We start from the raw sequence: 25,570 nt of genomic DNA, 5'->3' as shown, positions 1-25,570 counted from the left end.
ATGCATAATGCCCCTTGTTATGGCCAAATAACAAAATTTTAGTTTCATCAGTCCACAGCACCTTATTCCAAAATGAAGCTGGCTTGTCCAAATGTGCTTTAGCCCACCTCAAGCGGCACTTTTTGTGCTGTGGGCGGAGAAAAGGCTTCCTCTCCATCACTCTCGCATACAGCATCTCCTTGTGTAAAGTGCGCCAAATGGTTGACCGATGCACAGTGACTCCATCTGCAGCAAGATGATGTTGTAGGTCTTTGGTGCTGGTCTGTGGGTTGACTCTGACTGTTCTCACCATTTGTCGCTTCTGTCTATCCGAGATTTTTCTTGGTCTGCCACTTCGAGCCTTAACTTGAACTGAGCCTGTGGTCTTCTATTTCCTCAATATGTTCCTAACTGTGGAAACAGACAGCTGAAATCTCTGAGACAGCTTTCTGTATACTTCCCCTAAACCATGATGGTGAACAATCTTTGTCTTCAGGCCATTTGAGAGTTGTTTTGAGACCGCCATGTTGCTACTCTTCAGAGAAAATTAAAAGAGGAGAGAAAAATTACAATTGACCCCCTTAAATACTCTTTCTCATAATTGGATTCACCTGTGTATGTAGGTCAGGGGTCACTGAGCTTACCAAGCCAATTTGAGTTCCAATAATTAGTTCTAAAGGTTTTGGAATCAATAAAATGACAACAGTGCCCAAATTTATGCACCTACCTAATTTTGTTTAAACAATTATAGCACACTTTCTGTAAATCCAATAAACTTCATTTCACTTCTAAAATATCACTGTGTGTGTCTCCTATATGATATATTTCACTGACATTCTTTATCGTAACAACCTACGATTTATACAGGAAAATCATGACGATTAACAAGGTTTCCCAAACTTTCGCATCCCACTGTATTTGTTCAGTTTTGGCACCATGAAGTGTGCAGTGATTCTAAGAGCGATGTCTGTGATCTGCGTGTCATACTGACGCACAGTATTTGCTTCACTACCACAGCAGTCTCGCTATGCGTGTTTCTGCAAGGCACAGTGTTCTACACCCCTATACAGGCTCTTTGCAGCCAGGAAATAGCTGTTTTTTAACGCGATTCGCAGCAAATAAATTCAGATTCTATCAAATCTTGTTGGATTTTCAGCGAACCGACCGAATCTATTTACAGTACCATATAAAAACGTTATCCTGCCAGATAACTCCTTTACTTTTTAAGGATGTGTACATGTTTGCAACCTTTTTGATTGGTGTAATGTATCTAAAAATAAAAACACCTTAATTAAAGAAAAAAGGAAAGACAGACCATTTTTTTTTACATACTGTAGTTTTCACTTTATGAGGCTCACAATAAATCTGGTCAGTCAGGAGGGCAGTCAGAGCCTCCCTGAGATACTGCTCAATAAATGCAAAAAGAGAACTGAAAGGGGCAGTAGACTTAATAAAACTTCACTTTTAATATATAGGAGATAGAATATAGCCCCTACTAACACACACTGAGTAAGATGTGCCCTCTCAGAAGCGAAAGGTGAGAGAGCAAAAACAATGACAATACAAACAGAAAAGTCCCTAGTGGAATGGATAAGTGACACGTGGGAGGTCAGGCGGGGGGATGTAGTGATGTAGTGTGTACTACCCACTAGCCCTAATACCTCCCTACTTGTCCTATTATACCCTAGGAAGTGTGTCCAAAGGATGGGATCCAAAAAAGCCCTGCATGGGGTGGCCCAGACTGGAACTCTGATCCTGAGTAAGAAGCCCTATTGAGGCCCTAGACAGTGTCGATTGACACAGAAAAAAGAGATTCACACTTTGGAACAGTACAATGGTAGGCAAAAAACAAAAAATACGAATAACTCCACCACAGAAACCAATAAGGATCAAAATGGGGATATACTCAAGTGTCCCGACGCGTTTCTTCAGTTGTAGCCCCAGTATTCTTCAGAAGACACAGGGCTAGACGGTGGTTATCCCTGGCGACTAATAGTCCTATAGGCAGGGAATGACCTATACATTTTCTGAAGTCAGTCTGTGACTAAGCTCACTGGTGGCAGCGGTCAGGGGTGGCTGTAAGCACACTGAATGACGAGACCCAGGGTGGTGGTGTCTGTTACGATGGTGACCGTCCGGTTTACGGCCGTTTCAGACCCCAGTCTTAATAACGACTATAGCTATGAATAACCACCGGCCTCTACATAACTTTGGTGTATCCAGCGCCTGTCTAAATGTAAGCCAGCTTCCTTGATGGCTTACATTTAGACCATTTTCTGCTCCTAAAACAAGAGTAGAAAATGATGAATGAGACGGGCCTGCCAGCTTGTCCCCTTCCCCACCCATGCCACATCCACATTTTTAGACATGGTGTAAGGGGGAAAAGTTGCAGATTGTGGTGCAAATAGCCTAATATAGGCATATTTCTGGATAGTCAATGACCCCCATAGTTTGTAAGGCTGAAAAAAGACATCCATCCATCCAGTTCAACCTGTTATCCTGCAAGTCGATACAGAGGATGGCAACAAACCCTGTGAGGTAGAAGCCAATAGTCCTCATTTTAGGTGGAGAAAAATTCCCTCCCGACTCCAATCAGACAATCAGAATACTCCCTGGATCAACGACCCTTCTCCAGAAATCTAATAACTGTAACCTGTGATATGTATTATACTCCAGAAATACATCCAGGCCACTCTTGAACTCTTTTAGTGAATTCCCCAACACCACCTCTCCTGGCAGAGAGTTCCATAGTCTCACTGCTCTTACAGTAAAGAATCCTCTACTATGTTTGTGTAGAAATCTTCTTTCCTCTAGATGCAGAGGATGTCCCCTCATCCTGGGTATAAACAGATGATGGGAGAGATCTCTGTACTGCCCCCTGATGAATTTATACATAGTTATTAGATCTTACCTCAGTCGTCATTGTTCTAAATGGAATAATCCTAATTTTGATAATCTTTCTGGGTACTGTAGTTCGCCCATTTCAGTTATTACTTTAGTTGCCTTCCCCTGAACCATTTCCAGCTCTGCTATGTCTGCCTTGCTCAGAGGAGCCCAGAACTGTACACAGTACTCCATTGTTGACAGGACTATATTCTCATCACGTGCATCTATACCCCATTTGATGCAACCCATTGGTGAGTCTCTGCAGATTTTTGGACCTAAGAAGTAGGCGCATAGGTCACTGCATCCTCCAACTCTTTACTCCAGTCTAGATTCAACCCCCAACTCAACGGATCTGAGGACAGATCCTGTATCCCCACTCATCTCTTGCGTGGGCTGAGCAAGGATTGTTAACCCTGGCCATCCATACAGCCCCTTCCCCACCCATTCCACATCCACTTTTTTAGACATGGTGTAAGGGGGAAAAGTTGCAGATTGTGGCACAAATAGCCTAATATAGGCATATTTCTGGATAGTCAATGACCCCCATAGTTTGTAAGGCTGAAAAAAGACATCCATCCATCCAGATCAACCTGATATCCTGCAAGTCGATTCAGAGGATGGCAACAAACCCTGTGAGGTAGAAGCCAATATTCCTCATTTTAGGTGGAGAAAAATTCCTTCCCGACTCCAATCAGGCAATTAGAATACTCCCTGGATCAATGACCCTTCTCCAGAAATCTAATAACTGTAACCTATGATATGTATTATACTCCAGAAATACATCCAGGCCACTCTTGAACTCTTTTAGTGAATTCCCCAACACCACCTCTCATGGCAGAGAGTTCCATAGTCTCACTGTTCTTACAGTAAAGAATCCTCTTCTATGTTTGTGTAGAGACCTTCTTTCCTCTAGATGCAGAGGATGTCCCCTGATCCTGGGTATAAACAGATCATGGGATAGATCTCTGTACTGCCCCCTGATGTAGTTATACATAGCGATTAGATCTCACCTCAGTTGTCATTGTTCTAAACTGAATAATCCTAATTTTGATCATCTTTCTGGGTACTGTAGTTCACTTAGTTATTACTTTAGTTGTCTTCCTCTGAATTATTTCCAGCTCTGCTATGTCTGCCTTGTTCACAGGAGCCCAGAACTGTACACAGTATTCCATTGTTGACAGTACTATATTCTCATCACATGCATCTATACCCCATTTGATGCAACCCATTGGTGAGTCTCTGCAGATTTTTGGACCTAAGAAGTAGGGACAAAGATCACTGCATCCTCCAACTCTTAACTCCAGTCTATATTCAACCCCCAACTCAACTGATCTGAGGACAGATCCTGTATACCCACTCATCTCTTGCGTGGGCTGAGCTGATTGTTAACCCTGGCCATCCATACATAGGTAGACTGGTAGACAATACGCTAAATAACAAACCATTTGCAGACATTTACCTGCTCTGGGGTACTGCACGAAGCATTCTTTCAGAGAAGATAAATGTATACACCCTGGACATGCCCGCATGTCGTGGGATGTAATAACCTTCAAGCTGCCAATCATATTAGAAGAATAGCTTGATTACTTGTTTGGAGACTGTGCTATATTGAGGAGATACCAATATAATGAGATTGAGAGGAACACATTGCACCCCTTAGTTGAGATGGAAAAGATTTAATAAATTATAACAAAGAGACTTAACCCATTGAGTCCTAAACTTTGGGGGAAATTTATCAAAACTATTCTAAAGTAAAAAAATGGGGCTCATGACTCAGCAACTTTCATTTTGCAGAGTTAATTTGGAAAATGAAAGTTGGATTCTGATTGGTTGCTATGGGCAACTAAGCCAGTTTTCCTTTACACCAGTGTTGATAGATCTCCCCCATAGGCTTGAGAAACTGAACATGGTAACTGTTCTAGATATATTAAGTGCGTGTATGAACTATCTGCAAAACTGCCTCAGTAAAGTACAGTGAATCCTGCCCTCTTATTGTACTATGCTGCCGCCTGCCCCACCAACATTCTCCATCACCAACCTGTCAAAAGGTCCCCTGCCTTGCACCCACAAAACCCTTTCACCAAGTGTGCCTTCACTACCATCAAGCAGAGGGCCCCAAAATCTGAGTGTGCTTTGAGGAAAGGAAAGGTGTGCCCTCCTGTTGCTGCATGGTCCAGGGAACACTGCAGTGAGAGCTGACACCATGAGTACAACTACTCCCATTTTCTCCACTCTCTGCACATACTGTACTCAGTATTATTTCTGCTTCATGATGTCATCACAAAGCTGAACATATACATGGCAACACTATTTGTGATAAGGAGCCAATCATTTCTGCTTTCTGTCACTTTAGTAGGATATGCTTAGTTTCTCATTAAAGTCACAAAAGTGAATGTATTGCATGTTATAGCTGAATAAGACATAGGCTAATGTGTTATTAAAAGGTGTATTGTGGTCAAGAAGCAGTTAAAAAGTACCTTCACAAAGTGTTTTCTTAATTGTTTTTAAATGCATGTTAAAGAATGCCATGAAGTTCAAAAAGATTTCATAGCATTTTCTACAAGTGTTTTTGGTGACTTTTTTTTTGCTTGTAAATCTTTGTAAATGCCTTTTTGTATGGCATTTCTGAAGTCCAATGGCAAAACCTATAGGAAAAAATGCCATGAGACATTTTCATCAAAATTTTTGTATGGCTGTCATGGATTGTGTTTTTTTTTTTTTTTTTGCAACAGATATATAAAATGTTGCACACCATTTATTACATTTGTTGAATGGAATACCTATGGACTTTTCAGTCTAAAGTCTCAACTCATTTATTTCAAATGTTTTGGACAGTTTGTACTCCACCTGGATACTGGAGCTCATTTGTGACTTTTTGGGGTGACATAATTTTTTTTTGTCAAATATTTGCAATGATAAATCTGGGTAAAAAAGAAGTCAACAAAACATCTGTCTGACCCTTAGTAAAAGCAATTTGGCCCTTAAGTGGCATATATTCATCATAAACCTTGCACACATGCCTACTTCACTGACAAAACAACCAAAGTGACTTCAATTGTCTTGTTCCATGCACTTGATACATTAACTCTTACACAGTCTGTCTAGACCTGCACCAGAATTATCACAGTGGCTCAGACTGGATGATAAATGTGCTGCAAGGATAGATAATCCATCTAGCTTTATACCAACTATGGTTTGCTTACTTTGAGACAGAATTTTATGCTAGAACTTTTTTTTCCGGCACATCTTAAGAAATGGTCCTTTCCAGTGAAGCCCCATACTTTTCTCATAAATGTTTTTCTTAGCAAAATAAAAAGCGCAGTCTAGGGATTGGCAAATTGAATTCATCTGACGGAATTCAAAGTCTGTGATGGGCTTTCTCTCTACCGATGTATCTCCATCCTGCTGGTTGATTGACAGGGCCGGACATCTCGTGCAGCCGTGCCTATTTCGTTGATGTGAGTAGCAGCGCATGTGCAAAGACTCTGCCTGCAGTAATTGTGCTGCTCATGAAAATTAGTTGCTACAGGTTTATAGGCAGAGCCTCTGTGCAGGCGCAGGTTTGTGAGAGCCTGGTGAGATGACCGACCCTGTAATCTAGAGGCCAGGGGAATGTCTACAAGCTATGTGGTCTAAAGTAACAGTTCTAAACAGAAGTGTTATGTTTAAGAATGTGCCAAATGTATCAAACAATATGCTATGCTTGATATATTTGGCTCAAATTTTGACAATGCAGAATCAAAACAAAACTGACTTCAAAAATTCCTCTCATGATAAATTACCCTCTGTGTATACATCCAACTAAACACAAAATAAAGCACAAGTCTTCAAAATTCATATTTTAAAATAATTACTAAATTACAATAACTCTTTTTTGTGTTTAAACCCATGTTTTTACCTATTTCATTAGGCATTCACATGTTAGAGGTAAATGACAGCAGGCGTCAATCTCCATACACCCGAAAGTTGGCTCAAATGTGGTAACACTTAGGAAAAGTAATAAAAATGTTTCTAATATTTTTCTATGATTCAGTTAAATGCATGAATTGTACAATTTTACATTTAGTATGTATAAAGCTGCCTAAATTCACAAGTGAAAGATTTCTTGTAAAACCTTTTCCTGTGACTAAAAAATCTGTTTTATTCTTCTAAATAAGGTTATTTGGGCTGGAAGACATTAATTTCTGTAAGCCCCATTCAAATGAATAGTACAACAGCAGCATCAACAGCATTTCTGACCCCCATATGCTATTTTAGAGGGTAAGGATACAGCCACAGGTTAAGGTTTCCTGATACAGTCTTGAAAGCTAAAACCAGGAGTGTATTCAAAAAAGAGAATTTCTATCTGTCCTTTAGGCCTCATGCTTCCATCATATTTTTGGTCCATGTCAGATCCATATTTTTTGTGAATCGCACATGGATCTATTCATTTCTATAAACAAAATGGACAGCACATAGATTTCATCCATGTGCTGTCCACATCCATATGTCCATCCCACAAATTACAGAATATGTTCTATTTTTGTCCATTTAGCAAACCAGACTAGCCATTTCTATAATTGAGACTGATAAAAATGTGGATTGCAAACGGAAAAGCAACTGTATTTTGCAGATCCATGGTTTGAGGCCTTAAAATATACAAACATTGTAACTTGAATACATAAAAACAATCCACATAGAAAGTGGCAACAAAGTGGAAAGTTTATACAAAAACAGTAATGAATCAGAGCAGCTTCCTGAAATCTATCACCTCTGCCATGTAGCTTACAGTGTAAAAGGAATTGTCTGACCAGGGTTTAGTAATTCATTGTTGTGTTAATGATTCAGAAAAGATCAGCTATATGACTGGTTTGTTACTCTACACTGCATCTTAGAAGATCCTAGCCTATACTCTACTTAAATGCAGGCTCGGACTGGCCCACAGGATAACAAGTAAATACCCCAGTGGTCCTCTGATAAAGGTAGGCCCCCAGTCAACCAGCACAACATTTCCTATATAGCCTATATCCATATTAAAAACTGGGTAAATAATCTAAATAATTTGGGATATCTCAGACATCGATGGCATATCACTAAGATATACCATTAATATTAGATAGGTACATGTCACACCTGTCTCCAGTCTCCAGAACGGGGCTTCCGATGTGAAGGAGAACACAAAACACTGTCTCAGCCTACTCTGCATTCATCACTATAAGTGCTCTGAAAATAGCCGAGCAAGCGCGCTCAGCTGTTTTTAGAATTCCCATAATGGTGAATAGAGAGCCGCCACCTCTCCATTTACTGCTATGGGACTGCCGGAAATTGATAAGCCAGTGCATGTGCGGCTGCTCTCTGTTGACTTCGGAGGTCCCGTTCTGGAGATAGCGGTTGGTCTCAGAGCTTAGACCTGCACCTATCTGCCATGGATGGCACATCCAAGTAATAGATATGCCTAAGATGTGGCAACCTATTTAACAAACTGCCCAGTTTAAGTTTTATACAGTAGATGTTTTGGGTGCATAGTTGACTTAAAAGAACAAAGGCAGTGTAGCCAATATCCTCTTTCCTTATGGATCCACCTTCTCAAACTTGTTGCAGAGTCCCCCATAATCAATCAATCAATCATCCTATAGCATTTTGTTGCTGCCAACCGCTATGGGAGCTGGTAATATTTTTATGCAGATGTACAGTGGGCCCCCAGAATAAATGTAATGGATGGGTCCTAGAAGTCTGACAATGAGTAAATGGGTTGACCACCCTGAGACAAGAGACTGAATTCAGGAACCTATTGATTAAAATTCCCCAGTAAATCCATGTTCCTATATTATTTTGGCAGTACATTTCCATAGGTAAATAAATCAAAGCTGCATTCCACTGTCCTTTACTAGATCAGGAACAGTTTATTCTACTCTATGAGGGAGATTAATGAAGACAGATGTGTGCTACGCCTTTCTTGTTCCTGCCAGAGGATGCACCTAATTTTTGGTGGAGCATAAGCTTCATCATAAATTAGGCACATCCTCTGGCATTCCGTGTGCCTAAACTGAAATCTATGACAGTTCTGAGATTTTTGTCTCTGGCCCTGCACTTTTACCACTCTCACCACATCCCCTTTTTGGTGGATGTGAGGAGTTTGCAAGTTTTTTTTTATTTTGATTTTTTACGCCAGAACACTGGGGTAGGGGTAATGATAAATTCCCTCCTATACATTATATACTGCTTGGTCATCTAAAAGCTGCTTTGATTGAGATCTGATTTTGTATATGCTTTACAATTGCCACTTCTTCACTTGGATTGTTTTTATGTACTTGTGCCTGCTATTCAACCACTGAGAACGGAAAAACATTTAGAAACATTATGCTATTATTTTCATAATATATGGTATTAAAATTGTCTGAACATTACCTGGTCATAGACAGATCTCTACCAAACACCATTTTGAGTTTTGGTTTGCTTTACAGATTAACGAATTGTACTGCTTCAAAATTTTCCTGAATTTCACCCAAAATATATGTATTTTTTTCAACCATGTTAACTATATCTAAGATTCTAAGAAACCTACATTTCTTTTGATTCATTTCAGTCAAATGAGAGAGACATACATAATACTTCACTGGAGAAGGGATGTGCAAGATAGTTCCAAAAGGACAAGAGTACTGAATGAAACACATGTCAGATCTTTAAAAATGACAAAAAAGTTGCCTCAATAAAAATTTGCCCTGGTTAGCTGAGTGACATTTGTTGGGGTCTATATGCGAGTAAATGCTAATCCTTTACTAGAATCAGATAAGAAAGAAAAGCTTAAGATGAATATCTTTCCTGGAAACCCAAAGGTATGCAAATTAGCTTTCCTTTATGAAAAAGTACTGATTGAACAGTTTGAGGCTACTACCATGGAAAAATCATATTATGAAAAAGAAGTAAATGAACAGTTTGAGGCTAGCACCAGGGAACATCTGGTGGTAGCCTTGAACTGTTTAGTGTTTTTTATAACAAGATTTTCTCCTTATGGTGGTCTCAAACTGTTCAATAAGTGCTTGTTCATGATATGATTTTCCACTGGTGGTAGCGGTGAACTGTTTAATCAGTGGTTTTCATAATAAAATTGTCCCGTGATGGTAGCCTCGAACTGTTCAATCAATGCCTTTTCATAATAAGGTTTCCTCTGGTCTTAACCCTAAACTATTCAATCAGTGCTTTTTCATAAAGGAAAGCTAATTTGCATTCATTTCGAGATAAAATATTGAAATTAACTTAAAAACAAAACAAAAGAACACTAAGCCTATCTAATGCCAGTAGAAGAAAGATATGCTAATTTGCTTAGCATATCCCAGAAATGCAGAACAGCTTTGATATGACTCCTAATGCATACTAAGTGATCTCCCTAATGAGAACGAGTACTGCCAAGACCCCTACAAAAGCCACTCAGCTGACCAGGGCAATTTTCCTTGAGACACTTAGGGACACATTAATTAAGACTGGAGTTTTAGATGCCTGTCTTAATAAACCCATGTGCTGGCGTCTGCCTCTTCATAACTTTGGAGGATCTTATGCCAGTTCTAAATGTAAGACAGCTTACTTGCTGTCTTACATTTAGACGTTTTTTTATGCCTCGGCCTCATGCACATGGCCGTTGTTTCGGTCCGCATCTGAGTCGCAGTTTTTTCAGCTTGAATGCGGACCCATTCACTTCAATGGGGCCGCAAAAGATACGGACAGCACTCCGTGTGCTGTCCGCAACTGTTGCTCCGCTCCGTGGTCCACAAAAAAATGTTACCTCTCCTGTTCTTGTTCACATTTTGCGGACAAGAATGGGCATTTATATTAATGGCTATCAGTGCCATTCCGCAAATTTTTGAATGCACACGGACGCCATCCGTGTTTTGCAGATCCACAATTTGTGGACCGCAAAACACACAACGGTCATGTGCATGAGGCCGAAAACAGGTGTAGAAATTGGTAAATGAGACGGGCCTGCCGGCCCATCCATGCCACGCCCGCTTTTTTAGACCTGGCATTAGTGGGGAGAAGTCGCAGTTTTCGGCTCAACTATATTAGGTGTATTTCAGTATAATAAATGACCCCCTTAGTTTTCTTGTCCAGTTGGAAGTAGCACTGACTTACAAATCTCTTTTTCAGTGCATGGATTTTTCTTGCTCTCTCTCTCTTTTGATTTGGGTAGAATTGATTACTACCTGAAATTAAGTTTTGGAAAAGTTTGTTGAATTGCATTTCAAATGGATTTCAACAAATGTTCTCATCTAGTTTGCTTTTATAGAGAAGAAAATCTGAAATCTCAAATTACATTCTCATATTGGTATTTTCTTATGTGCAGGTGCTACTATTCCACCCACTATGATTACACCCCTGTCTATAGTACTACTAAAATCATATAATTAACCTTTCCATATTCTAGCAGTATCAGCAATGCAACTGCTACAGCGCCATTTTGTCTCCTTATCGGAAAATAAAGAAATAAATATTACCCATAGTAATTCATTTAGTGTTAATATATACTATTTTAATGTCCTTCTACTTTTCAGAATACAAAATAGTATAGCAATATTAGTAGTAACAATGCCATAAAACGTTTGAACATGAACTATAACAAAAATATCAGTATTACATGGGTTGTCTCACTTCAGCAAATAGCATTTATTATGTAGAGGAAGTTAATACAAAGCACTTACTAATGTATTGCTATTATCCATATTTCTTGCTTTGCTAGCTGGATTTTCGATCACATTATACATTGCTCGTTTCCATGGTTACAGCCTCCCTGCAATCCAGCAGCAGTGGCCATGCACAATATCGCAAAAAGCACCAACCTATGTGAGCACCCACAGTACTGGCCAGCAGAGAATCTAGCGCGCTTTTACCTATTGTGAGCAGACATGACCACCGCTGCTGGATTGCAGGGTGGTCTTAACTATAGAAACGAGCAGTGTATAATGTGATGGGAAAATTAATCCAACCAGCAAAGGAAGCCATATGGAGAATCACAATAATTAGTAAATGGCTTATATTAACTTTCTCTACATATTAAATGCCACTTACTGAAAAGAGACAACCCTATTAGTAATTTTTCATTAATAACCATTATATTTGGTGAATCATTTATACTGTGTATTACCCTTTAAAGTCACAGTTTTGTTTTAAGTTTTACCATTCCTGTCTGTAATACAGGATCCATTATTTTTCTTCAGAGAAGAAGTGCTTACCGATCGTGTTAAATTGTTTAAACTACCTTTCTCCATTTCTGTAGTTAAAATTTGCCGTTCCTCATTTTCTGTTTCTCTGTGATAGAAGTAATTAAAGTTTGATACAATAACTGGAACTGGAAGGGCAATAGTTAGCACTCCTGCAATAGCACAAAGAGTACCTACCATTTTACCCCCTAATGTGATTGGGCACATATCTCCATACCCAACAGTTGTCATAGTCACTACAGCCCACCAGAAGCCATCAGGGATGCTTATGAACTGAGACTTAGGTTCATCAACTTCTGCAAAATATACTGCACTGGAAAACAAAATGACACCAATGAAAAGGAAAAATATTAACAACCCCAATTCTCTCATGCTGGCTTTTAGGGTTTGTCCTAATATCTGAAGTCCTTTTGAATGCCTTGAGAGCTTAAAAATTCGAAAAACTCTAACAAGCCGTACAATTCTTAAAATAGCTAGAGACATGTTTTGTTGTCCATTAAGCTCTGTTTGCTTCGCAAGTTCAGTGATAAGTGTTACAAAATATGGAATGATAGATACAATATCAATTATATTCATAATATTTTGAAAGAATTCGGATGTACTCGGGCAGACGATAAACCGAACAGCAAGTTCAAATGAAAACCAAATAATGCATATAGTCTCTACAAGAAAAAATGGATCTGTGAAGGTGTTAAAGTATGTAGCCTCCTTAGTAAAATTGCTTGAATATTTGAAGAGACTTTCCTCTCGGAATTCTGGTAACGTTTCCAAACAGAATATGAATATGGAGATGACAATAACTAGGACAGATACCAATGCCATGCCTCTTGCTGCACTTGAGCTCTCTGGGTATTCAAAGAGCAACCAGAATTGCCTATGATAGTTATTTGTTGGTAAAGGTATTTCAGGATCTTTTAGAAATCCTTCATCCTCTCGAAACTGATCCAAAGCTTTATTTCCAAGATCATAGAATACTATTTCATCTGCAAAAACATCTATTGGTACATTTGCTGGACGTCGTATTTTGCCACCAGATTGGTAGTAATATAGGATTCCATCAAAACTAGGTCGATTTCTATCAAAAAAGTATTCATTTCTCATGGAATCAAAATAATGAATTCTTTTTTGAGGATCTCCAAGGAGGGTGTCAGGAAATTGACTTAGTGTTTTAAGTTGGGTCTCATATCTCAGACCGGATATATTGATAAATACCCTTTGGTTCCCTTCTTCCATTCTTATTTGCTCAGTAACTAGGTTGTTATGACATTCTTTAGAAACTCTGGAAAGGTCAGTCTCATTTAATGTATCATTCATTAACAGTTTCCAGGTGGCATCTGCAGGAATTGGACTTTCATCTCCAGGAGCTTTTGTGGATTTCGAATCAGCAGGACCATTCGAAGAACTCTCTTCAGGATTTGGCAGTGCCTTTTGAAGGTTATCCATGCTGTGACTTGTCTTCAATTAAGTTGTATTACATTTTCTAAAATAAAGAAGAATATAACAAGAAAATTGAATAGAAGAAACATATTGTGAAGAGAGGTGCCTGATAACAGGCTTAGACATCATGCGTGTGGCTCTATTAAGGTATCATGCAGCCTCCAAGTGCTCGTTCCTATAGAACTGTATGGGGGGGGGGGGCTTTACTACACATGTAGATTCTGTTGAAATTCTCTATTGGATGCCATATTATTCTTAGCATCTAAATACTGTATGTCGAAAAACATGCCAAATTTATCACAATGTCTAACACTTCTGTCTAACTTCTCACTATCTATTGGTTTTATATGTTGGTGCATTTTATGCCACACTGTTTCCTGCTAATTCATGCCCCATCGTCAAACTAGGCACAAAGGGGTATCAGGGCCCTTTATGTCCGTTTAAGGCATAAAAAAGTTGCACATCCCTGTTGTGCGACTTTTTAAACATTGTTTTTACTCCATCCTTACCACTGGGGAGTGGCAGGGACATTTACATCTGCTTCCAGGCGTAAATGACAATTGAAATCTATTCCAGGGACTGAAGTAGATTTCAATCTAGGTGCACTGACTGCCAGAGGATGTGCCTAATTTATGACAAGGCATGCACCTTATCATAAATTAGTTGCATCCTCAGGCAGTGCAGGATAGATTGTCAATTTCAGATCGGTGGTGTTCCAACACACCGCACCACCACTGGTCAACTGTTTGAAGAGACTCCTAGCAGCTTACCAAACTCAAAACCATCGATTGGATCTCTTGAATGGGACTGAGCTTTGACTAGCCCAAGTTTCCAATGAATATTATCTCACTGGAATAGGAAAAAGGTCTGGTCTCTTCAAACAGCTGATTGGTAGCAGTGCAGGGAGTTCTACCCCCACTGATCAGATACCGATGACCTATCCTAATGATAGACCATCAGTATTAAACATTCAGGCAACCTTTTTAAAAATGTATACCCATATTAGACATTGGTGGCTTATCCTAGTGATATGCTACCAATGTCAGATAGTTGTCGGTCCCACCTATGGGATTCACTCCTATCTCCAGAATAGGGCCCTAAAAGTGAAGGACCATGCGTGGTATGTCTCCATTTACTTCTATAAGAGTTCCAAAAAAAGCGGAGCAAGCACACTCGGCTATTTTTAGAAGTTTCATAGCGGTGAATGGAGAGTGCACATTCACTGCTATGGGACTGCTGGAAAAATCTTTTCAGAGCTTGGCTTTTTTCAGAACTTCCATAGCAGTGAATAGAAGGTGGCTGTGCTTGCACAGTGCACTCTACTTCACTTTGGGAGGCCTGTTCTGGAGATAGGAGTGCATCCCAGAGATGGAAGCCAAACCTATCTGACATGGAGAGAACTGCTAGCAATATGTGACTAATGTCTGAGACGAGACAACCGCTTTAAGAGTATTTAACTTTTTGTGGCTTGTTCAGCAAGTGTTGTAAAGTCAACCAATAGGTGGTTTAAAGTTTACCTTTATTATCCAGAGTGCCTAGGTTTATGCTGTCTAAAAATAAATGTTAGATAGGATTATTAAATATTCTGTATCATTTTTTGATAATCAAACTACAGAGTTTTGACTTTTTTGCTATATCCCCCCAAAATGTTGTGTTGCAGAAGTATAGCAAGTCATCTTTTTTCCATTGTGCAATTTAACATATATTGATACATTGATACTGTTTGTGGTTGTGGAGTACATGAATCAACTACTTGAAGATTACGGAGGGGAATTCAACTTTGTTCATGGCTCTAATTCCATGAGCATGAAATACAGCACATACTGCAATATTCATATCACATAACAGCTTTATATTTTTAACAGTTTTCCTTTCAGTATTTCTGTTCCTTTAAGTGGCTAGTGAAAGCCTAAACAACCAGATGCCCACCAATCAAAACACATAAGGGTAGATTTACCCCCTACACCAGAAAGTCACAATCTGTGAGTCTGAAAGATTTTTCAAATTAAAGCGAAAATGTTACATTTTTTTGCGCAACTGTTCTTTTTGTGCCCACACAACTTTCTGAACACGTACCTCATCGTAAATTAAGCTCATCCTTTGGTAACTGAGAGGATTTCAAGACTGGCATATGAAACACCAGCCTTCATAAATCTCCCCTGAAGTGCGTAATTTACATTTTATGAATATAGCTAGTAGTACTATTTGTTAAAAGAGCTGTCTTGATCAAGTACTCTGTTAGAAGAAGTTCTTAATGGCGTCAGGGTAACATACAAATCCGTGTGGCCGTTAAATGAAAACTTAATAGACAATGTGATTTTAATTAACTAAAAAGATGATACTGTGGCTCGTAAGACCGCACAGTACACTTCTCAAGACGCACTCATCGCAACTGCAGCATAGCTGCTCCATGTGGCTATACCCTCATTTCAGATTAAAAAGATGTGATGAACCACTTATAATTTACTGGACCTACGTACCTATGGAGGGTCATCAGCTTGGAGGATTCTGAATAGAAAAAATGAGTGCTGCATCTTTATCATCTTCATCCATTCTGTTTGAAAAAAAATAATGTATGTTCATGTCTTGAAAAAATATCATTAAATATAATAATGAACACTTAAAAGTGCAAACTTCATCAATACATTTTCTGCTATGTGTTCTTTAAAATACATTTCAAGACTTAAGCAAGGGCAACATGGAATCTTTGATTGCCAAATATCACAATGTAGCACTGCCTGAATTGCAAGTCATGCAAATAAATGGGGTCATGTTTCCACTCTCTAGTTGCCACAACCATGACCAAAAAGCCAACACCGATGGATTTTTGTGATTCTGGTATTGTGGTTGAGGCCATTTATGAATCCCATTGCAACCCCATTTTCTTCCATTAGGTTACACAACAATCTTAGGTTGTACATGCTTGGCCCAGTCAAAGTCGAGGTGTAGGGCTAGCCTTAAAGGTGATCTGCTATAGATAAGGCCAATCCCTTGGATAGGTCATAAGTTTTTGATTGTTGGGGCTCTGACACCCTGGACCCCTGCCGATCAAATTCTTGAGAAGGCACCAGCACTTGCAGTAGAGCCGCAGCCTTCCCACAGCTTAGCCGCCCTAGGCCATGTGACTTCACTTCTATAGGTCACATGGCCTAGGCGCAGCTCAGCCCCATTGAAGAGAAAGGCTCTGAGTTGTGATAACAAGCACAGCCGTTGTACAATTTACATCACTGTACTTGGTGAGCAGGGGGAAGGCTGCAGTGCTACTGCAAGCGTTGGTACCTTCTCAAACAGCTCTTCAGTTGGGGTCCCAGATGTTGGACCCCCGCCGATCAGATACTGATGACCTATCCAGAGGACAGGTCATCAGTATAAAAGTCTCACGAACCGCTTTATATATAGTATGAGTATAGAAAGGCTACTGTACTGTAGATCCAGTGGTTGCCTATTTTAGAAAATGCCATCTATAGGAAGCAGTAGACCAGGGGGTTGTTCCAGATTGTGGTCACAGAAATACAAGTCAACCCCAAAGGCCTTTCTGACACATGTGAATTCATTAGTATTATAAATAACACATGCCAAAATATGCCATGTTTGCTTGCAAAAGGCTTTCCTCTTTCTGTCAGCTACTTTAGTTCTGTTAGGCCAGAGGTCTGACACCAGAAAATTGCATAGGATTCTGTTAGTATTATTCCTTTTGTTCATGAGTTCCACTCGAAGAGATAAATTTTCAATTATATACAAAAAATTCAGAAAATATCACAATTCTAACTAAGTTCCCTTTGAGCAAAATTATTAGTTAATTTACTGTATATTTGACTTACTTTTACTCTAATTATTCTATATATGGATGTACTCTCCATGCCTGGATTGCCTTTTGCAAGTATGCTGTAAGACCTGTGCTGTATCAGTAAACCAGTTTTGTTTCTTATTTAATAAAAATTGCTTTTGCATATAGCAAATACATATTTCAGTATTTGGAACATAATATTATTTACCTCATTGCCTCCTCTTTTTCTCATATGTAGCAGATCTATTGAAAGTCTATGTTCTTTATTGATTAATGGAAGAAACAAAAGTACCTTAATATTCACAAATAAAATAAATTATCACAATTATACCTGCCCTTTGCCCCCACAAACATATCCATCAGAGAATATAAAATTAGACAAGTTGGACCTGCTCAGTTGTTTGTTGTCTCCAGGAGAACCATGCAAGAAAAAAGTATGTCTATGGCCTCCTTTAATTTTTTATATCCATGAATACAGAAGTTAGTTAATCTAGTGTTGTGTGGGCATGCTCGGCCGAACACCAGTTCGGCTTGAGCATTGCTATGCTTGGCACATCACGGTGTTTGGCCAAATATCACGTGCTCCAGCGCGATGCTCGAGTCAGTGTATTTATATCTAATTTAGCCTCTATTTCTGGTGGGATTCAAACTCGCAACCTTCTACATAACAGCCAAGAATTTGACCACTACACTATAGAGCTGCATGGCCAGTTAGTAATAAAAAAAAAATATGAGACTTCTGCTGTATAGAAATACTTACTAGTAGTAAGTATTCCTATACAGTAGAAGTCTCATATTTATTTATTTATTTATTTAGAGTAACTGGCCATGCAGCTCTATAGTGTAGTGTTTATCTCCTTAAGGACACAGCCATATTTTACCTTAAGGACCAGGCCATTTTTTGCAAATCTGACCAGTGTCACTTTAAGTGGTGATAACTTTAAAACGCTTTGACTTATCCAGGCCATTCTGAGATTGTTTTTTTCATTACATATTGTACTTCATGACACTGGTAAAATTAAGTAAAAAAAAAAACTTTTTTATTTATAAAAAAAATACAAAATTAACCAAATTTCCAAGTTTCAATTTCTCTACTTCTATAATTCATAGAAATACATCCAAAAATAGTTATTACTTTACATTCCCCATATGTCTACTTCATGTTTGAATCGTTTTGGGAATGAGATTTTAGTTTTTGGGGACGTTACAGGGCTTATAATTTAGAAGCAAATCTTGAAATTTTTCTGAATTTTTTAAAAACCCAATTTTTAGGGACCAGTTCAGGTCTGAAGTCACTTTGTGACGCTTACATAATAAAAACCACCCAAAAATGACCCCATTCGTGAAACTACACCCTTCAAGGTATTCAAAACTGATTTAAAAAACATTGTTAACCCTTTAGTTGTTCCACAAGAGTTTTTGGCAAATGGAGATGAAATTAGAGAATTTTAATTTTTTGGCAAATTTTCCATTTTAACCAATTCATCCCCCCTAGCTGAAACACCCTTAATGACCAGGCCACTTTTTACACTTCTGCACTACACTACTTTCACCGTTTATTGCTCGGTCATGCAACTTACCACCCAAATGAATTTTACCTCCTTTTCTTCTCACTAATAGAGCTTTCATTTGGTGGTATTTCATTGCTGCTGACATTTTTACTTTTTTTGTTATTAATCGAAATTTAACTATTTTTTTGCAAAAAAATTACATTTTTCACTTTCAGCTGTAAAATTTTGCAAAAAAAACGACATCCTTATATAAATTTTTCACTAAATCTATTGTTCTACATGTCTTTGATAAAAAAAATGTTTGGGTAAAAAAAAAAATGGTTTGGGTACAAGTTATAGCGTTTACAAACTATGGTACAAAAATGTGAATTTCCGCTTTTTGAAGCAGCTCTGAATTTCTGAGCACCTGTCATGTTTCCTGAGGTTCTACAATGCCCAGACAGTAGAAACCCCCCACAAATGACCCCATTTAGGAAAATAGACACCCTAAGGTATTCACTGATGGGCATAGTGAGTTCATAGAACTTTTTATTTTTTGTCACAAGTTAGCGGAAAATGATTTTTTTTTATTTTTTTTTTCTTACAAAGTCTCATATTCCACTAACTTGTGACAAAAAATAAAAACTTCCATGAACTCACTATGCCCCTCACGAAATACCTTGGGGTGTCTTCTTTCCAAAATGGGGTCACTTGGGTAGTTATACTGCCCTGGCATTTTAGGGGCCAAAATGCATGCAAAGTAGTTTGAAATCAAAATCTGTAAAAAATGACTGGTGAAATCCGAATGGTGCTCTTTGGAATGTGTGCCCCTTTGCCCACCTAGGCTGCAAAAAAGTGTCACACATCTGGTATCGCCGTACTCAGGAGAAGTTGGGGAATGTGTTTTGGGGTGTCATTTTACATATACATATATATATATTTCTCTCACCCAGCATGAGTATATGTAAAATAACCTCCAAAGCACATTCCCCAACTTCTCCTGAGTACTGTGATACCAGATGTGTGACACTTTTTTGCAGCCTAGGTGGGCTTTCTCACAAAGTCTCCCTTTCCGCTAACTTGGGACAAAAATGTCAATCTTTCATGGACTCAATATGCCCCTCACGGAATACCTTGGGGTGTCTTCTTTCCGAAATGGGGTCACATGTGGGGTATTTATACTGCCCTGGCATTTTAGGGGCCCTAAAGCGTGAGAAGTCTGGAATATAAATGTCTAAAAACTTTTACGCATTTGGATTTCGTGAGGGGTATGGTGAGTTCATGTGAGATTTTATTTTTTGACACAAGTTAGTGGAATATGAGACTTTGTAAGAAAAAAAAAAAAAATTCTGCTAACTTGGGCCAAAAAAATGTCTGAATGGAGCCTTACAGGGGGGTGATCAATGACAGGGGGGTGATCAGGGAGTCTATATGGGGTGATCACCCCCCTGTCATTGATCACCCCCTGTAAGGCTCCATTCAGACGTCTGTATGTGTTTTGCGGATCCGATCCATGTATCCGTGGATCCGTAAAAATCATACGGACGTCTGAATGGAGCCTTACAGGGGGGTGATCAATGACAGGGGGGTGATCAGGGAGTCTATATGGGGTGATCAGGGGTTAATAAGGGGTTAATAAGTGACAGGGGGGTGGTGTAGTGTAGTGGTGTTTGGTGCTACTTATTACTGAGCTGCCTGTGTCCTCTGGTGGTCGATCCAAGCAAAAGGGACCACCAGAGGACCAGGTAGCAGGTATATTAGACGCTGTTATCAAAACAGCGTCTAATATTCCTGTTAGGGGTTAAAAAAATCGCATCTCCAGCCTGCCAGCGAACGATCGCCGCTGGCAGGCTGGAGATCCACTCGTTTACCTTCCGATCCTGTGAACGCACGCACCTGTGTGCCCGCGTTCACAGGAAATCTCGCGTCTCGCGAGATGACGCGTATATGCGTGACTGTGCGCAGAGCTGCTGCCTCCGGAACGCGATCCTGCGTTAGGCGGTCCGGAGGCGGTTAAAGGGAGTCAATTTGTGTGTAGTACGTATCATAAGCTGGTGATGAAGAATGGATACATACTATACACCAGTTGCCATCTTCACCGCTGGTTATTGAATATTCCAACAAGCCAGTTTAGAAGGTTGAAAAGAAACTGTACTTTGAAAGAAGATTTTGAGAAGGAGGCTATAATATTAAAGGAACAGTTCCTAACGAAACAGTACCCGGTAGAAACTATAGACTCGGCCTTAACTAAAGTTAGAGATATGGAGAGAAAATCCTTCTTTGAAAGTAAAAAGAAACAGGAAGAATTGGGGGATAAAATGCACATAATTCTTCCGTTTCATGGACAATATAAGAAGATTAATACACTGGTGCGCAAACACTGGCACCATCTACAAAGGGACAAGATTATAGGTCCTTCTCTTTCAAATAATCCCTTAATCTCCTATACCAAAGCACCCAATTTGGGTTTGTTGATTGCCCCTACTATAAAAAATTCTAATAAAAGTTCCAAATTCAATTGGCTTAATTTAAAAGGCTTCTACAGATGCGGGAGCTGAAATAATTGTAAATTAACACATTTTCCGAAAAAAACTACACAGGTCCAATCAAGACAGAACTCTTTTAGCCACACAATCAAAGATAGTCTGTCCTGTAATTCCTCAGATGTTATCTATATCCTGGAATGTCTGTGCCACAAACAGTATGTGGGTCGGACTAAGAGATTATTCAAAAAGAGGGTAGCCGAACATATTGGCAACATTAAAAAGGGCTATGAGAACCATACATTGTCCCAACATTTTAAAACACATCATAATAAAGATCCCTCTGGATTAGTCTACATAGCACAGAAGAAAATTCATAAATCTTGGAGAGGGGGCAACCATATATCGAGTATGTCCAGAGCAGAATCCTGCAAGATTTTTGAATTTGAGACTATCACTCCTGCTGCAGAACTAGAACTATTTGGATTCTTATAGGGAGGTGTGCCCCCCGGGGACAGTCTGTCGAAGTCTGGCTGTTTATCAGCACCTCGACGGCCTCTCCCCGTTGGGCCCCCCTCACCCCTCCACACATGCTTGAGATCAATATATACATCTAACCAGCAAGAGGAAGATATATACCATATCCTACTTGTAAAGCCTCGAATTTTAAGAAATAATTTTATCAAATTATTTATTGATTTTTATTGATTTTTTTTTATCGATTTTTAGGATCTTATCGATCGTTTTAATATTGATTATTTTATTTTATCTTATGATGTCGATTATCTATAATACCATCCTCCTGATATAATGTACTCTTTTATTGCTGACCGGAATCTGAGAATTGATCTCATTATGATTTCATTATAATCTTACTGTTATAATCTTAATGTTGCTTCTATTGGTGAAGATACCCTTATACCTTATAAGCTTGACAAGATGCGAATTGGATCCATCCCACAGTTTCAATTCTGCCTAAATACCCTAATGATCCCTCCCCTATAAAAAGGAAGGAAATCAGTAGTACTGTCCACCACTGATGAAGGTGCAAGAGTGCAAAGGAAACACGTTTGGCTTGATAAGAGACAGTACATGGACTTCAAATAAGTTGTAAAGGATCTCTTTATAAAGAAAAACTACAGGTTAAATCCCACAAAAGTAGTTCACAAATTGCTGATGCAATTGTCCAGCCGACCGGAGCAACAGGTTATCCTTTCCGGTCCCACAGCAACGTCACTTCCGGCACTACGTGGAACGCAGCAAATACCCAGGAAGTCGGAATAGAGAGAGACGGCGAGGACGCCGAGGACCACGTGTGCACCAACGCCATGTAGGATCGGATCATCGCCAATACAGACATTCTTCCATAACAGCTCCCTGAGACCCAGATTTACGGGGTAAGACTGTTCTTTTATCCTAAGTGACTGTTTTACCAGGATTTAAGCGGACTAACATCAGTGCAAGTTTTATACTTGGTCTTTTTATTCATATTTGTGCACATCTACAAGTTTTAAATAGGACCTCAATGCAGACTGATCACCTGCACAAGTAGGCCAATTATCTTTTATTCAGAGATATATATACAGTATGTTTACCTACCTATCATCTCAATCATCAGTTATATAGGGATATATATATATATATATATATATACTGTATACCTATCCACTTACTCTACACCTTGTAGCTAAGACGCCACGACGATTGGTGTTATTTTATATGCAAATCTCTACATGTAATAAATAAAAACAGTTATATACTTTATCTGTTATCCGATTATATATATATACCCAGCCATCTGAGTGCCCTCCAACTAGCAAATTTCTCTAGTGTACCCAATACTTTGGCAATAGGTACTGCCATATTGGAGAGAGCACCAACCTGTGTTTTGTTGTTTGTAGAGCCTCTGTAATTCTCCTTCTACTAGTTATGTAATTTCCCTGCCTGTGTTTACTAGACCACGTGTCTGTGGTCAGATGTATTTTGGCACTGACACAGTGTGCAAGAGATATATTCACTTGCTGCTGAAAGTGGCCATATAGCTCTGGGATACCCTTCTGGGAGAAATATTTTCTTCCTGGGAACTTCCATTGCGTTGTGCTAATGGCCACAATTTAAAGCTAAAGGCCTCTGAGTCCACCGGTTTATATGGTAGTAGTTGGCAGGCTAGCAGTTCATACAAGCCAGCCTTTGGGCAAGAGGGTTATCCAGTGTCATCAACTTTTTATGTTCGAACATTTTGGCCACGTAAGCCTGCCTTCTGCTAGATAAACACCACAACGGCACAGTTGAAGGTGGAATGTAGGACGAATAGGAGTAGAGAGAAGAGGTAGGACGCGGAGCGCCGGGAGTGTGACTTTGCGGAGTCTGACGGTGTTGGGAGGTGAGGTGCCTTCTTAAGGCAGTCGTCCTAGGTGAGTGTTTGGCCCACCACGACTTATGCATTGACAGCACTGGCTGCAGATGGCAACACTATTGTCAGCAGCTGACACTTTAATAAAAGCCCACACTGCAGAGCCATGTGTTGGCATCCTGGGAGCACCAGAAGTGACTGTGCATGGTGGATGGCTCGTTTCAGATACATTTGCAGTCTGCTTTTTGCCTCCTATGCCCTGCGAGCTCTGCCTGCTTCTCCTCCTTCTCCACCCTCTCTGCTACTCAATCTTTCTCTGAACTCCCCTCTTCTTTCTCTCTTGTGGGCACCCACGTGACGTCCATCAAAACGTTATCATCGTCACCTTCACCACCACTGACATTAGAGATATCGGAGTAGGCAGCAACAGCAGGAACCTCCTTGTGCTCATCTCGGTACTGTCGTCAGACCGCTGGATGGCGGCCGTTGCTACCTCCTCTTCCCCATCCAATGTCAAGAATGGCTGCACATCGGTAAGGTCTGGGAATGGATGGGAAAATAATTCCTCTGACTCGAGTGGAGGGGCTATGGTGGTGGTGTATTTGGGGTGCACACAGCAGAGAGTGAGGAGGGTGCAGATACAGAGGAAGAGGAGGGTGCAGAAGCGAAAGGGTGTGCCTAGAGAAGAGCAGTATTTGTGGAAACAGGTATATTGCAGGCCTCAATCAATATTTGGTGGAAACAGGTATATCGAAACCCCTTAGGCAAATTTGCAAGTATAGGAATCAATATAGTTTTTCTTCTACAATATAGAGTACTTTACAGATCCTTGATTGTACCATACACCAGTCTCTATCTCTGTTGAACAATCCGATCGTTCACTGGTATGGTTGCATAGTCTCTATTGATATGCCATATAGAAGATTATACCCTATATAGAATTGCCAGGATCCAAACCTCAATTTTGTACCATAGGTATATATAGGGAAATGTTGAGACCATCAAAATAACAGTTAACCACTTCAACCCCGCTAGCTGAAACCCCCTTCATGACCAGAGCACTTTTTACACTTCTGCACTACACTACTTTCACCGTTTATCGCTCGGTCATGCAACTTACCACCCAAATGAATTTTACCTCCTTTTCTTCTCACTAATAGAGCTTTCATTTGGTGGTATTTCATTGCTGCTGACATTTTTACTTTTTTTGTTATTAATCGAAATGTAACGATTTTTTTTCAAAAAAATGACATTTTTCACTTTCAGCTGTAAAATTTTGCAAAAAAAAACGAGATCCATATATAAATTTTTCGCTAAATTTATAGTTCTACATGTCTTTGATTAAAAAAAAATGTTTGGGCAAAAAAAAATGGTTTGGGTAAAAGTTATAGCGTTTACAAACTATGGTACAAAAATGTGAATTTCCGCTTTTTGAAGCAGCTCTGACTTTCTGAGCACCTGTCATGATTCCTGAGGTTCTACAATGCCCAGACAGTATAAAAACCCCACAAATGACCCCATTTCGGAAAGTAGACACCCTAAGGTATTCGCTGATGGGCATAGTGAGTTCATAGAACTTTTTATTTTTTGTCACAAGTTAGCGGAAAATGATGATGATTTTTTATTTTTATTTTTTTCTTACAAAGTCTCATATTCCACTAACTTGCGACAAAAAATAAAACATTCTAGGAACTCGCCATGCCCCTCACGGAATACCTTGGGGTGTCTTCTTTCCAAAATGGGGTCACTTGTGGGGTAGTTATACTGCCCAGGCAATTTAGGGGCCCAAATGTGTGAGAAGTACCTTGCAATCGAAATGTGTAAAAAATGACCGGTGAAATCCGAAAGGTGCACTTTGGAATATGTGCCCCTTTGCCCACCTTGGCTGCAAAAAAGTGTGACACATCTGGTATCGCCGTACTCAGGAGAAGTTGGGGAATGTATTTCGGCATGCCATTTTACAT

General features: G+C 39.5%; 1 protein-coding gene across 1 annotated transcript; it reads right to left on the bottom strand.

Moving 5' to 3' along the window:
- Window positions 1-12,002: 12,002 nt before the first annotated feature.
- On the bottom strand, window positions 12,003-13,499 carry LOC122931631 (potassium voltage-gated channel subfamily A member 10-like). The gene has a single exon (XM_044285708.1). The coding sequence runs from the start codon at window positions 13,497-13,499 to the stop codon at window positions 12,003-12,005; it is 1,497 nt and encodes a 498-aa protein (XP_044141643.1).
- Between the last annotated feature and the right edge of the window lie 12,071 nt (window positions 13,500-25,570).

This window comes from Bufo gargarizans, chromosome 3, assembly GCF_014858855.1.
Source record: "Bufo gargarizans isolate SCDJY-AF-19 chromosome 3, ASM1485885v1, whole genome shotgun sequence".
Classification (NCBI taxonomy): domain Eukaryota; kingdom Metazoa; phylum Chordata; class Amphibia; order Anura; family Bufonidae; genus Bufo; species Bufo gargarizans.
Note: the sequence above shows the minus strand (reverse complement) of the source record. Positions and strands in the feature narration are given on the sequence as shown.